The 16,868-nt window shown below is 39.4% G+C and overlaps 1 protein-coding gene across 1 annotated transcript in view; it reads right to left on the reverse strand.

The window, feature by feature from the left end:
* LOC115226588 (serine/threonine-protein phosphatase 4 catalytic subunit) overlaps positions 1–16,868 on the reverse strand; it is a 41,017-nt gene that overhangs the window by 11,226 nt on the left and 12,923 nt on the right. Inside the window, exons 3-5 of the mRNA XM_029797599.2 lie at positions 13,106–13,229; positions 11,241–11,393; positions 4,695–4,868 (exon numbers count right to left, since the gene is read on the reverse strand). Of these exons, the coding sequence (XP_029653459.1) occupies positions 4,695–4,868; positions 11,241–11,393; positions 13,106–13,229 (451 nt within the window). The remainder of the gene's footprint in view (positions 1–4,694; positions 4,869–11,240; positions 11,394–13,105; positions 13,230–16,868) is intronic.

Raw genomic sequence — 16,868 nt, forward strand, 5'->3', positions numbered from 1 at the left:
TTCTTGCGAGCTTACGCATATCCTCAGCAGTCACGGCCCATGTTTCACTACCATGTAGCATGGCTGTACGTACACATGCATCATACAGTCTGCCTTTTACTCTGAGCGAGAGGCCTTTTGTCACCAGCAGGGGTAAGAGCTCTCTAAACTTTGCCCAGGCTATTCTTACTCTAGCAGTTACACTTTCAGCACACCCGCCCCCGCTACTGACTTGGTCTCCTAGGTAGCGGAAGCTATCAACTACTTCTAGTTTGTCTCCCTGGAACGTGGCAGAAGTTGGTCTCTGCACATTTCCAGTGTTTATGGCTCCTGAGCATTTGCCACAGACAAAAACTATTTTCCTAGTTAGCCTTCCTTTGACATTGCTGCACCTCTTATGTGTCCATAGCTTACACTTGGTGCATCTTATAGAGTTTCTACCTACACCTTTTTTACAGATCGAGCAGGGCCATCTACCTGAAGGCGTATGTGATTGATCTACCTTCCTACTTATTAGGACTTTGGTTTTGGCTAGGTTGATTCTAAGGCCCTTCGATTCTAATCCTTGTTTCCACACCTGAAACTTCTCCTCCAGTTCTGATAGTGACTCAGCAATTAGAGCAAGGTCATCAGCATAGAGGAGCTCCCAGGGGCAACCTGTCTTGAATTCCTCCGTTATTGCCTGGAGGACTATGATAAATAGGAGGGGACTGAGGACTGAACCTTGGTGGACCCCAACCTCTACCCGGAATTCTTCACTGTACTCGTTGCCAACCCTCACCTTACTAGCAGCGTCTCTGTACATGGCTTGCACAGCTCTCACCACCATTCTTCTATCCCTAGTTTCCTCATTGACCACCAGATAAGGGATCGGGGGACCCTGTCAAAGGCTTTCTCCAAGTCAACAAAAGCCAGGTACAAGGGCTTATCTTTGGCTAGGTATTTCTCCTGCAGCTGTCTTACCAGGAATATAGCATCAGTAGTACTTTTCCCTGGCACGAACCCAAACTGCATATCATCTAAGCTAACTCTCTCTCTAATTAGTTGGGCTATAACCCTCTCCGTAACCTTCATTACCTGATCCAGCAGCTTGATGCCCCTGTAGTTATTTGTCTCTAGGGCGTCGCCTTTACCTTTGTAGCAGTTGACTATTATGCTGCTACACCAGTCATTGGGTATGACCCCCTCGTGTATCACCTGGTTAACTATACGGGTGACTAAGCTACAGCCGACACCACCAGATATTTTGAGCATCTCTGCAGTAATTCCTGATGGGCCTGGGGCTTTCCCTGTTTTCATGCTTCTAATTGCCTTATCTACTAAGGAACTGTTAACTCGGATTGCTGGTCCCTCTGTTGGGTCGACATTCGGCAGACTCTCTTTATCCCATTCATTTTCTTCATTCAGCAACCTATCATAGTGGCGTCTCCAAGCCTCTCTCTTTGCATCCTCGTTTAGCGCTAGTGAACCATCATCCATGCGAACACATTTCTCTCCTACCACATCTCGATTCTCTCTCACACACTGTCTTGCAACACGAAATACCTCAAGTCTTTCATCCTCACGGCGCAGGACATTGGCAAATTTTCTTTTATCTGCTTCCCCTCTGGCTAGATAGACCTGTCTCCTAGCTTCCCTTCTGGCAGACTGATACACTTCCCTGCTACCACCGTTCTTCCAGGCCTTCCAAGCCTGTTTCTTTTGTCTAATAGCCCTGTCAACAATATTGTTCCACCACCACGTTATTTTGGGTCTTAAGGGGACTTTGCACCAGCCACAGATCTGGTCAGCGGCTTTCAGCAGGTTGTCCCTCAGAAGCGTCCAGTTGTCTTCTACCCCATGCGTAGCTATACTCCCTTCCATTTCGTCTAAGGCTTCAAATAACATATCTCTAAATCTCTGTCCATTCACAGGGTCTTTAAGCTTCCAGACCCTTCTTCTCCATGTTGGTCGTCTTCTAGTCGCCCTCTTAGTCCTGATCCTAAAGTCACTAACTACCAGTCTATGTTGTGGGGTGCATTCTTCACCTGGGAAGGTTTTGGCATTCATAAGCAGCCATCTTTCCCTTTTTCTGGCAAGGATGTAGTCGATTTGGCTAGTATGCCGGCCCGATCGGTAGGTGACCAGGTGGCTTGTCGGTTTCCTGAAGTTAGTGTTGCAAATCATAAGACTATTCGCATCGCAGAACTCCAGCAGCCTGGTTCCCTCCTCGTTGCGGGAACCATAACCATAGCCTCCATGCACGCCATGGAAGCCCCCAGCACATCGTCCAACATGCCCATTGAAGTCACCACCACAAAGAGAAGGTCCCTGTCGTTCGTCAATGATGTGGTCTGCAGTAGGGTGTCATAGAAACAGTCTTTCTGTCCATCAGTAGCCCTGGCTGAGGGGCATAGGCCGATATAATAGTTGCTAAACTATGATGGAGCACTAATCTAATCTTAATTATTCTGTCACTTACTCTGACTACCTCGATTACCTTATCTACCCATTTTTCGGCGATAAGCATGCCCACACCCCCGACTCCGTCAGTATCCCAGCCCAGAAAATCTTGTACCTCTGCCCTTTGCCTGTGAGGAACCTAGCAGAACCTCCTCTCCACCTCACTTCTTGAATGCAGCATATATCAACCCACCTCCGTTCAAGCAATTCAACTATCTCGCCAGATCTGCCTTTCAGTGTGTGCCAAAATGCTTTTGACTATAGGTCTGTTTCAACAGGGTTAACTTGGAGCTAAACAGTAAAAATGAATGACCACTGGGTTTCAGCTTTAACCTAAAGCATTTAAACTGGCCGTACCCTGCTCAATCTACCAGTTCAAACAAGTCAGATTTGACCGCTCACACCTACCGTACAATGTGATTGTAAAAATAATTATATTGAAATCTTGAAGCTATGAGATAATGCATGTTGAATTAAAAATGGCCCTGTGGTAAGAAACTTACTTCCCAACCACATGGTTCCGGGTTCACTCCCACTGCATGGCACCTTGGGCAAGTGTCTTCTACTATAGCCTCAGGCTGACCAAAGAATTGGCAGATGGAAACTGGAAAGAAGCCCGTATTGCATGTGTGTCTAATCCATGTACTTAGTGGTTCAGCAAAAATGACCAACAGAATAAGCACCATGCTTAAGAAGAAAAGGAGTACTGGGGTTGATATGTTCAACTAAAATTCTTTAAAGTGCCCCAGCATGGCCACAATCTAATGACTGAAACAACTAAAAGATAAAAGAAAAAAGCATTACATTTGACAAAGTAATCTAAATGCTAAAGAGTTAAAGCATGACCACCACTAAGAAGATTTATTCAGGATTATCTTCCTACCAGACTCCAATTAAGGATGATCAACTCAAATAGGTTTGTTCAACCCATGTCAGCCTGAAAGATGCCAAGAGGCCACCAATATGAGTGAAAGCCACCTCATCACATGACTAGCTCTCTATTATATATTATATTAAAGCATGAAGGCAGCGAGATGGCAGAGTGGTTAGCACACTGGGAAAAATGCTTAGCAGTATTTCCTGTCTTTACGTTCTGAGTTCAAATTCCGCCGAGGTCGACTTTGCCTTTCATCCTTTTGGGGTCGATTAAATAAGTACCAGTTACGCACTGGGGTTGATGCAATCGACTTAATCCGTTTGTTTGTCCCCTCTGTGCTTAGCCCCTTGCGGGTAGTAAAAGAAATAGGTATTATATTAAAGCGCAGGCATGGCTATGTGATTAAGGGGCTTGATCCCCAACCTCATGGTTCCAGGTTCAATCCTGCTGCATGGTATTTTGGGTGTCATTCTCTTTAGACCCAGGCAGACCAAATCCTTGCAAACGGATTTGGCAGATGGAAAGTGAGAAAGGTCCATTATTATATTATAGGTAGATATACATACACACACACACTTTTATACAACAACCACAGAAGCATCAAATAGGTCGATATTTTTAGAAACAAAAAAATCTTGAATGCAGGAGAATAGCTGTGAAAACAGCTTTAGAAAGTCAGGTAAAAACCCCCATAGATAGAAAAAAGGGGGTCAGCAGTGACTATAAAGAATCAAACTCTGCACCCACTAAGGGGTTTCTATACCCAATTTTCTGAAGTTGTTTTCACAGTTATTCTCCGGCATTTGCAATTTCTTTGTTTCTAAAAATGTGAGAGAGAGAGAGAGAGAGAGTTGGCTTTTCCTTCCCTTAATATTGCACAATAGTTGATTGTGTCATGAAGGACACAGGCTGTGTCCTTCATTTCAATCTTACCTGAAAATATGTCTAGACAAGGGGGAATATTGTATGACCTGGAAACGGGTGAGAGTTGGTGACAGGAAGAGCATCCAGCGGTGTAGAAATTCCCCCTTATATATATATCATATCTTATATCCACAATGGTGGAGGCATATGTTGGTGTATAGGTGTCATGGGGGTGCTTCCTGTGGTTAAAAGTCCAGTAGATCTGATCAGACAAGTTTATAATCAAAGGTGCTCTTGCTAAGATCTCTTTTTTTTTTAGATACATAGTAAACATGTCTCTCCTGTTTTTAAGAAGGAAGAGTATGATCTGAAGATTTTGCTGCAGTTTCTAGCAGATCAAACAGCACCCCACCACTTCTTCACTAGCTCATCATAGGGTGACAAGTGGTGGTGACCATATTGAAGAAGGTGAGAAGGGAGGAAGAGAAGGAGGAGCAGCAATAGAGAAAATGTGATGATGGGTCTGACTTACTTTGCCGTCAATAATCGCTGATAAACTAAGGAAGTCAAATATTTCGGTACAGTAGCGCCACACAGTGATAGACCCATACTTCCTCAAACATTCATCATAGAAGCCATACACCTGGGTAATCTGTCGACTTTCATGGTTGCCTCGGATAAGAGTGATTCTGTCGGGGTATCGCACCTGTAATGAAAAATTAATAAGGAAAGTTCAATAAAGGAAGGGGGGGAGAGAGAGAGAAGGAGAACTGCAACTTGAAAGAATCGCCCATGTCAAATTTATATGTATAGATTACACATACAACCTACACGGAACACAAACACCATCAAGGCAAAATAAACGAACTTACACTACTCTACATCAGTGATTTCCAGCATAGGGCATACGCCCCCACCAGTGGGGCCTGGGAAAATTGTGGTGGGGTGTGTTGCTGTTATCACCAAGCACAAGGTTCTCATTAGTCTCATTTAGTGTTACATGTAATACTTATTTATTCACATTGTTTTGAATTAGTCATACATTGTCTTGTAGCTTAAAGATTTTCATCAGAAACCATCCCCCAGTTGTAATTGTAGAATTAGATCAAGGTGTCCAGTGTCTGGTTCAAAACGTAGTTTATAAATGTACAGTAATGACTTTAAATAATAGCTATTTTTATTTCGGATATTCGATAGACCTGAAAAAACGCTTAAACAATCATTTCTCTAGTTTTAGACTTAAACATAAGGCGGGTTGCACAATGCTGTCTAGTAACATTTGGGAATTGAAAGGAAAAAATATCGAGTTTAACCTAAAATGGGATATAATAAGAAAGGCACAGCCTTATAAAAATAGTAGGGATGGATGTGAACTTTGTTCTATGGAGACATGAAATTTTGAAACATAGGAATAATATAAACTTATTGAATAACCGTTTTGATCTAGGAGTATCCTGCATACAGTGTGCCACCCGTACTTTTAAGTATTTTAAATAATAGCATTCTGACTATTCCTAAAGATTCAAATCTTAATGTTTTGTAACCAAATAAGGAAATAATATACCACACTAGCTTTTATTTAACCTGCATAGATTATTAAGAAATTTTATAATATAAATAAATTGAATAAAGTGAAATTAAAATATTTTGAAACTTTCCTATATAGGATTGCATAAATTCCATATATCTAGTGAAATTATTAAGTTCATCTTGATTACCTCCCTTCCATTACACTTTAAAATATCTTATAGGCTCTTGATATATGTGCTAATTGTTAAGTTTTTTCTCTTTTTTTACAGGCAATAAATAATATGTCTAGCATATTCCTTTAATATAACTCAATAAAAATAAATTACTATTTACTAACTAACTTTAAATCTATATTAATAATAATCTGATATATATATATTTTTATAAATATGAAATGATTTCTATACTCCCCATCCGTATATAAGATACTAAAATTTATTAGAATCCTTTGGAAAAAAACTATCTGAACGATATTTATTTAAAATCACAAGCAGGATTATGACTTAAATGGTTAAGGGTATTAGAAATCTCTATTCTCCCTACCCCACTAGCTTCAGCCCACTAACTTTAGCTAAAATACATTTGAATATACCAAAGTTAAATTTCTCATAAAAGGGTTGGGTTTATATCTCTGCCATTTGAACTACCCCTTCCTCTATCTATAAATAGAAAAATTCTTGATTGTCTCCACTGAATTAAATAAAAAAAACCATCCCCATTGGTAAATCTAAATAACAAAGTGAACTCAGTGATAAAAAAAATCTGCCCATGAGGAAAGATCTACTACCATGTTCTTAATGATGAAATTCATCTCTTGGTCTATATACCTACCCTCTTTGTAATGTTGGCAAATGGAATAAGTATAAAAATGAACATTGTCAATTTAATTTTTAAAATTCCATATGTGACTGAAGAGTGCTCTACATTTTAAAACTGATGTAATACATTGTTTAATTAAATGAAGTAGCATGAAACGATTGTACTACACTACCTTTGGATATCCTTGTTGCTTATTTTGATTTTATTTATATATATATATATATATAATATATATATATATATATATATATATATACTACCCCTATTTTTCAGAAAAAAGTGTTGGCGCCTGGCTATGAGACTCGAACTCACACCTGTGATTATGCGTCGAAGTACTCTGAACCATTAAGCTAAATCACCCACACCACTTTTTTCTGCAAAATAGGGGTAGCTTATCCTTTTCAGGTTATATTGTTAGCATTATCCTGCATTTGAGAATTTAAAATCACTTCTTGAACTTTCTAAGACATCTCAATGCTTCTAAAGCAAAGTTCGTTTGTTTGTTTACATTCATCGTAATTTGAATCTTTATTTTTATATATATAGATGATGAGATATATCATCATCATCGTTTAACGTCCGTTTTCCGCGCTAGCACGGGTTGGACGGTTCGACCGGGGTCTGGGAAGCCAGAGGCTGCACCAGGCTCCAGTCTGAATCTGGCAGAGTTTCTACAGCTGGATGCCCTTCCTAATGCCAACCACTCCGCGAGTGTAGTAGGTGATTTTTACATGCCACCTGCACAGGTGCCAGGGGAGTCCGGCATCGGCCACGATCGGTTGGTGCTTTTAACGTGCCACCGGCACGGAAGCCAGCCGAGGCGACGCTGGCATATAACTAAAACAATATTTCTCTTGTGACCAACCTCTCCCAGATAGACACACCCTAAACCACACTTGCCATACTATCAAAGTGTCTTACCAAAACAACAATGTCTCAATATATATATATATATATATATATATATATATATAGATGATGATGATGAGATATATATATATATATATATATATATAGATGATGATGATGAGATATATATATATATATATTGAGACATTGTTGTTTTGGTAAGACACCTTGATAGTATGGCAAGTGTGGTTTAGGGTGAATATATATATATATATAAAGGCGGCGAGCTGGTAGAAACGTTAGCACGCCGGGCGAAATTCGTAGCCGTATTTCGTCTGTCGTTACGTTCCGAGTTCAAATTCCGCCGAGGTCGACTTTGCCTTTCATCCTTTCGGGGTCGATAAATTAAGTACCAGTTACGCACTGGGGTCGATGTAGTCGACTTAATCCCTTTGTCTGTCCTTGTTTGTCCCCTCTGTGTTTAGCCCCTTGTGGGTAGTAAAAAAAAAATATATATATATATATATATAATATATATATATATAGATGATGATGATGAGATATATATATATATATATATTATATATATATAGATGATGAGATATATATATATATATATTCATTATATATATATATATTCATTATATATATATAATATATATGTAATACATGATCATCATTCATCATTATTTAACGTCCGTGTTCCATGGATGGGACGGTACCACAGAAGCCGGCCAGGCCAAAGCCAGCACCAAATTTCTGGGACTGCTTTGGCAGGATTTTTACAGCTGGATGCCCTTCCTGACACCAACCATATGTTATGCACACAATTTCCTGGTCTACAGAAAAATCAGTCAGTACAGCAAAAAGGCTTGCAACTACACTGGTAATTTTCAATCCCTTGTAACTCCCCTAATTGGCCAAACAAATATCCAGTTTTGTGGAATGGTTTATTATCCATGGTTTCTTAAACTATCCCATCCAAGACGTCTTTTTCTTTTTTTTAGATATTTACTCCTATGTGGCTGTGTGGAAAGAAGATCGCTTCCCAACTACATGACTACTGGTTCAGTCCCCACTGCTTGGCATCTTGAGCAAGTGTGTTAGAACTAGAATGGTCCCAGGGCAACCAAAGCCTTGGAGTAGATTTGGAAGGCAGAAATTGGAAGAAGCTTGTGTGTGTATTTGTCTTGCACTACTGCTTGACAACTGGTATTGGTGTGTTTACATCCCTAAAACCCAGTAGTTTGGCAACAAAGACTGATAGCATAAGTACCAAGTTTAACAAAAAAATAAGTACGGGGGTTAATTCATTTGACTACAAAATTCGTCGAGGTGATGCCCCAGCATGGCTGCAATCTAATGACTGAAATGAGTAAAACGGTAAACTACAAAAGAAGGAAAGGCTTTCTTCCTCCTCCTCCTCCTCATTTTTTCCATGCTTTCAAGGACCAAGCAAAATTTGTTGGAATGCCCTTCCTGTCCCCAACCCACCCCCGTTTCAAACTAAAATATTTCCCCATGGCTGAACATGTTTGAAAGGAAGACTGGAAACAACAATAATTGTATAACAGGGACACTTACAACTATTATAAGATGTCACAAAAAAGACACACACACACATCCTTAAAAATGTCTTAGTCCAAAGGCCGCGGCCATGCTGGGGCACCACACATATCTATCTTTTGTTATTTACTTGTTGGTCATTTGACTGTGGCCATGCCAGGGTACTGACTTGAAGGGTTTTAGTCAAACAAATCAACACCAGGGCTTTTTTTAAAGCCTGGTCCCTATTCTAGTAATCTCTTTTGCCAAACCACTAAGTTATGGGAACATAAACACACCAACACCAGTTGCTAAGCAATGGTGGGGACAAACACAGGCACAAAAACAATAATATATATATATATATATATAATATATATATATATATATATATGTGTGTGTGTGTACAATGGATTTCTTTCATCTTCTGTTTACCAAATCCATTCACAAGGCTTTGGGTGGCCTGAGAATATAGTGGAAGACACTTGTCCAAGGTGCCATGCAATGGGACTGAACCCAGAACCATGTGGTCAGGAAGCAAGCTTCTTTACCACCTGGCCATACTTGCACCTACATATATATGTGATGGGTTTCTCTGAGTTTCTATCTACTAAATCTATTTGCAAAACTTTTATTCTATAGTAGAAGTCACTTGTCCAAGGTAGCACAGAGGAGGACTGAACCTGAAACCATGCATTTGGGAAGTGAACTTCTTCACCATGTAGCCATGCTTGTGGCTATTTACATATAAGAAATTATATATTTATTTCTTTTTGGGAACTCCATTGGTTATGATGAGGAGTCTTCCAGTTGATTCAATTGACAAAAACAGCCCACGAAATTAATGTGTAAGTGGCTGAGTACTCCACAGACACGTGTACCATTAACATAGTTCTCAGGGAAATTCACGGTGACACACTATGTGACAAAACTGGCATTGGAGCAAAGTGAAATGTCTTGCCCAGGGACACAGCATATGCCTGGGAATTGAACTCACAACTATATGCTTGTGAACCTAATACCCCAACCGATAAGCCACATGTCTTCACATCAAATTTGTATTGGACCTTAACGAATCAGCAGTCATTCATTTGCTCAATAATAACACAACGACCTTATTTGTATTTTAATCTCAACAAAAATATTTTTTAAAACATGAGATTAAAATACAAGTACAGACTTGATTTTGGGGGCTTTATCCCTTTAGCATTTAAACTGGCCATCCAGCCCAAATGTTTTACCTGTTTTATGTTCGAACTGGCCAGATCCAGCCTCTCCCACCCACCCTACAATGTCATTCAAAATCTTGAAGCTACAAGATAATACGTGATAATTTTTTAAAATGTGGATAAAAAAGCATTACATTTGATAATTTATTCTGAATGCTAAATGGTTAATCCCTTTTATTTCTAAGAAAAATCATACATCACCTCTCAGTGTGAGATCCCCATGCTCTTTGGTGAGTGGGGTCTATTAGCCAGATTAAGTACCACTGCTCTACACAGATATAACTCTAAAGTAACAAGTAACTCCTGAAACAACAAACCAAACCTCGAAATAATTCTTTGTACTGTAGACATAAGGCCTGAAATGGGGGGAAAGCTACCCCTGCACTCAACTAGTATTTATTTCACCCAAAAGGACGAAATGTGAATCATCCTTGATAGAATTTGAATTTAGACCATAAAACCAAAAGAAACGCTGCTAAACAATTTGTCTCGGGTGCTGACAATTCTATCAGCTTGCAGACATTCTTCATAAGAATGGTTTCAAATGTTGGCACAGGGCCAGCAGTTTTGGGGGGGGGGAGAGGAAATCAGTTACATCAACCCCCAGGACATGACTGGTATTCATTTTATCGACCCTAAAAGGATGAAAGACAAAGTTGACCTTGGTGGAATTTGATCTTAGAATGTAAAGACAGACAAAATGCTGTTAAGCACTTTCTCCAGCAGGCTAACAGTTCTGCCACCTTGCCAAACCTTAGAATAGTGCAAAGTAGTGTGTGTGTGTTATATGTATGTATGTTATATGTATGTATGTGTTTGTTCAATTTCCATCCATTTTTCTGCGCAGGCATAAGTTGGATGGGTGCATATTTGATGCTTTTGCAGTCTCCAACCTTTGCCTACATTAAGAGTGCAGAGTTACAGAATGTCATTTTTACCAGGCTCACACTGCTACAATCCCAGAAAGCAGGGCTGCACACAGCTAAGGATACAGAAGTGTCCCAAATGTCACAAGAGAATCACACATAAAACTTTCAAAGACATAATGATTTGTAATACAAGCAAAAGGCCCACAAAACATTAAAACTAATAAGGTTACTACTCACCTTTAAAGCTAATAGTAATAAAAATGTTTCTACGCTGTAAAATCCTCGATCGACAAAGTCACCCATGAAAAGGTAATTTGTGTCAGGTACATAACCGCCGACTTTAAATAATTCTTTCAAATCATAAAACTGGCCATGGATGTCACCACACACCTGGAGAAATAAAGAATGTAAAAAGGTTAAATAAAAAAGTTAAACAAAAAAGATAATTATACAAGTAAGGCTTAGCTGTATGGTTAAGAAGTTTGCTTTATAACCATGTGTCCTAGATTTTATCACACTGTACAGTAACATCTATAACAGTAGAGAGATAATGTGTTCAGACTGTCGAATCAAACTACATACACTGTATGTGTAAAAAGATACTGGACAAGTCCAGACCGTCACACTGAACTACATACAATTAAGCAGTGCATCTCAAAATTACACAGGGTGGTGGAGAGATAACTGGAGTCCAAACTGTTAAATTTTTAACTATATACAATTAATCAGTGCATATCAAAAAATACAGAGAACAGAGGAGAGATAACTGGAGTCCAAACTGTCACAATGAGCTACAAATACTTAACCACTGCATTAGATAGTGTCAAGATAACATGTCCAGACTGTCAAACTGGACTACATACAATTAACCACTGCATTACGCAACATGATTCACAGCTAGACAGAAGTAACATATAACTGGTGAAATAGATCTGTTGGTCATATAGTTGTTCAGCCTGAGTACCTATGAGCCATAAATCTGGTTGATGACGGGTGGCCTGGGGTTGTAAAACAACAAAAGATGGGACAGCAATGGCTAGATACCTTCAGACCATAGATCTGCTCTGGTCCTAAACAATGTCATTCACCATTACAAGTAGCCAAGACTTCTGGTGATTTGCTGTGCTTGAGAAGACACAAGAAGCCAAGTGAAATTATGGTTGTGGTCAGTGCCAGTATCATGAAAAGGGCACCTGTGCCAGTGACACTCTGTGGAGTGGTTGGCATTAGGAAGGGCATCCAGCTGTAGAAACGAAGCCAAAATAGACTGGAGTCTGGTGCAATACTGGCTAACCAGTCCCAGTCAAACCATCTAACCCATGCCAACATGCAAAACGAACACTAAATGATGATGATGATGATTATATGAACAAGCAGCACCACCTTCACACCACTAACGGCCAACGCTATCTTTATACTGGAAAGTGGAGACATTACATGTCCACTCTATCTCACAACATACTATTTAACCTAGAAACGAAGCCAGTATGCTCCGTTGGATGGGTAATGCCAGAGTACAACAGAGTGTAAGTGATTTAAGAGAAAAACTGGGTAGACAGGGCATCAGATGTAGTTTGCAAGCAGACTGTGCTAGCATGGCCATGTAATGCATTTGAATGAAGACAACGGCATCAAGAAGTGCTGAGCTCTAATTGTGAAGGGAATGTGTGGAAGGGGAAGATCCAAGAAGATGTGGAACAAAGTGGCAAGAAAGGATCTACAGACGTTGAAATTGACAGGGGACCGAGACCCCTGGGGGTTTGCTGTGCTTGAGAAAACATGCCAAATAAAGTAAAAGTGTGGTTGTCCTTGCATACTGGCTTGTCCCCTGAATCCCTCTCCAACTGAGCATTCCTAATCTTGTGGGCTGCTGGTGCCACATAAAAAGGACCTGTGCCAGTGCCATATAAACGCACCCAGTGGAGCACTCTGTAAACAGGTTGGTGTTAGGAAGGGCATCCAGCTGTAGAAAACCATGCCAAAACAGCCTGGGCAGCTCCTGTCAGACCATCCAACCCATGCCAGCACAGAAAATGGATATTAAATGATAATGAACAACAACAACAACAACCAACACTACCATTAGACTACAATCCACTGACCGTGACGGGGGAATCTACTTTCTGTACATTACTCTCCTCAATCAGGATCTCACGGGCCTTGGCACAGAGGGTCTTCACCTCATTCTCTTTGATAGTTTCGCATCGTCTTAGCTGTTCAATTTGTCTGGAAAAAATGAACGAGAGATAATAGGTTAAATACTTCAAAGAAACTCATCCCATTAGAACAACACTTGTTCTTTCATTTAATCCTTTAGCATTTAAACTGGACATCTACCATGATCTTTGATTGCAATCTTATGGAAATAAACATAATCATCTCAGACCTCCTCATTTCCTATATATTCCAAACCCTTCATGGAATAATCATCAATGATTAGATTTCCTAGATTTCAAATGGCCAATGACATACCTCTACTCAACTACCGAACTCTCACTTCTGACGGCTCCACTCAACAGAACTCAACGTCTACCGATGGCTCTGGCTTCCGACTAGCTATCACATCCACTATTTATACGTACTGGGTTAGCCTACTTATTGTCTGGGGGCATCCACACAACACCTCCCTCTTTTGAGAGTTTTTTTTTTTCTAAACCCGAATTTATCAATTTTATTTCCTTGGTGAGAAACTGGCAGATCTTTTCTCTTAGAGTTAATTTCCATCATTTCTGTAGGTTTTCTCTTCATGTTTGACCTACATGTCAGTTCTGCTTGTGGTTCTGCTACCTCTAACAAATCATGCCATATATCCACTGGTTCCTCTTGCCTCTCTTGAATTTTTGGTATATCTTTTTATTAATTGGTTTACATGCCTTCTGTGTTCATGTTTTGGTCCTTTTACCATGTACATCACATTACCCAGACGTAGTTACAGTCCCTTATTCCCAGTCCTGTTTTCCGTTTCTATATATTTTAAAATACACTTCATTACCCATGTTAAAAAATTTCGTTCTTCCCGAATTTTCTATTTCCTACTCGGCAACAATTTATCAAAGATAGAACAAATTTTTCTGGGAAACATCAAATCTGTGGGTGACCTACCCGACTCTGCATTTGGATTCGGTGTTATTCATTCAATACACCTGAAAAAACTTTCTCAATTCTGTATCTTCAAGGGTTTCCCATCTGGTCTTTCTTAAAGCTCCCTTGAATGTGTGGACGAATCTTTCCGCTAACCTATTTGACCATGTATGGTATGGCAGAGTTAATACATGCTTCATTTGAACCGACTTACAGAATCTTTCGAACTCCTTCGCCATGAATTGTGTACCATTATCTGACACGATCGTATCTGGCACCCCATAACGAGCAAATAATTCTTCCAAGAAGTCAATCGTCATATTTGTGGTTGGCCTTGAACATTTACACACTTCAGGCCATTTGGAATAGCTATCCACCACAATGATATAATGAGAGCCATTTATTGGTCCTGCGAAATCCACATGTAGTCTAGACCATGCCGATTCAGTTTTTGGCCACGGTTGAATCTGCACTGGGGGCGCCTTTGCTGTCATAATGCATCCCTTACACTGTTTTACCAGTCTCTCAATTTGCTTGTTCATATTCGGCCAATAAACGTAACTCCTCATGAGGCTCTTCATCCGGACAATCCCAGCATGTCCTACATGGAAGTCTTTTAATACTCTGTATTGTAGCACTTCAGGTATTACCACTCTTTGTGCATATAACACCTCATCACATATTGAATACTGCTTTGAACCTGCGTCCTGCTCATATTTTTCGTGTTACTCAACAATTTTAAAATCTTGTTTATAAACCTATCTTTCCCTAATTCCAATTTAATTTGTTCCAGTGTTACCAGAAAATCATGTACTGCATTGCACAAAATGTTCTTCAGTTCCATTTCTAGTTTTAACAATGCAATCACCGTATCTTCAAAAGGTTTCTCATATTTTGGAATTAGCCTAGACAACCCTTCTGCGTGTCCCATTTTCATTGATGGCAAAAACTCCACCTGGAAATCGTAGTCCAACAGGGTAGTCTCCCAGCGCTGGAAGCGGTTTGCTGAGTGCATGGGGATATTCTTTTTCAAACCAAAAATAGACAGTAACGGTCAGTGATCTGTTTGCAGTGTAAACTTTCTCCCATGTAAGAATTTATGGAATTTTTTTACTCTTTTTCAATCTGGCTGTAGTTTCTTTCCACTGGTAATAGAACTCACGATGCATGCTTTGATTTTACCCTCATTAAATTTATGCAATATCACAGCTCCTATTCCATATTCACTGGCATCCGATGCCACAATTATTTTCAGGTTTGGGGTGAAATGAGTTAATGATAACTCTGATGTTAACTGCTTTTTTAATTCCTCAAATGCTTTCTGACATTCGTTTGTCCAGACCCATTTCAAGTCCTTAAGCAACTTGTTCAATGGAGCTCTTAGCTCATACATTTTAGGTATGTACAGCTGGTAATAACTTACCAGACCTGAAAATGCTTGTAGTGTTGTTTTGTTAGTGGGAGCAGGCATTTTTTTTTATCGCGTCGATCCTAGAAGGGTCTGGTTTACATCCGTTTTCATCAATCACCTGTCCTAAGTACTTTTTTTGTCAAGAAAAATTCACATTTTATCTTCACAAACCCATAATTGCTTATTCGTTTGAAAACCTCTTGTTTGCAATATGTTGGTCCTTCAATTCACTTTTGATCAATATGTCATCCAAGTATGGGACCGCGAACTCACAATCTGCTAGCATAGTATCCATCACTTGCTGAAACATTGCTGGTGCGACCTTAACCCCAAATGAGAGTCTTTTGAAACGGTATAGACCTTTATGAGTATTGATTGTTAATACTTTAGCACGTTCTTCATCTACCAGTAATTGGAGGTAGGCCTCTGACAAATCCAGCTTGGAAAAAATTTTCCCACCATTGCACTTAGCAAATATTTCTTCTGGGTTTGGAAGCGGATAATTGTAATTTATTAAACAATCATTAAGACCAGTTGAGAAGTCCACACATACTCTTATTTCGTTGTTCTTCTTTTTTATATATAGAGTAGGAGCCGCCCACTCAGAGTAATCTACTTTTTCAATTACCTCCATATCTTCCAATCTTTTTAATTCCTTCTCAACTTGGTTTAACGCTGCAAAAGGTACATTCCTTTTCGGTTTGAACACCAGTACCACATTTTCTTTCAACTCAAACTTTAATTTTTTTACACGTACCAAGTTCTTTAGAAAACACATCTGGGTACATCTTTTCCAATTCTAATTTCAATTTTTCTGATGCTTTCTCTGATACATTCACCTTGTTACATAATGTATTCAGTGGTAGATCCTACAGGTTGAATTCTTCCATGAAATCTGTCCCAAACAGATTCATTGTATTCTTAGATATCATTAGCTTACTTTTCTGTGTCATGTTTTTAAGTTTTATTTCTGGTGAAATTTCGCACAGGAATTGAACTCCTTCCCCTGACCTATCCTAGTAGTTTTTATACACTGGCTTGCCTATCTTACTCCATGTTGCCGTATTTATTATCGAAATGTCTGAACCAGTATCTAATTGCATTTTGGTCTGCAAACCATTTATTTCTACCAACACAAATTTTCAATTTTGTCTGGTATAATTTACTTTTGTTGAGTAGACTTTCTTCTGTTTTACAATTTTCTTTCACCAGCATTTCGTCTGTATAAGCTCAATTTTACCACACTTTAAACATGTTTTATCTTTCAAGGGGTAATCTTTCCTCAAATGTCCGTCTCCACAACTACAGCACCATTTTGAATTTATATATTTTCTTCTATCTGTACTTTCTTTACACATTTGTACATTCCTATT

Source organism: Octopus sinensis, linkage group LG30 (assembly GCF_006345805.1).
Source record: "Octopus sinensis linkage group LG30, ASM634580v1, whole genome shotgun sequence".
Taxonomy (NCBI): Eukaryota; Metazoa; Mollusca; class Cephalopoda; order Octopoda; family Octopodidae; genus Octopus; species Octopus sinensis.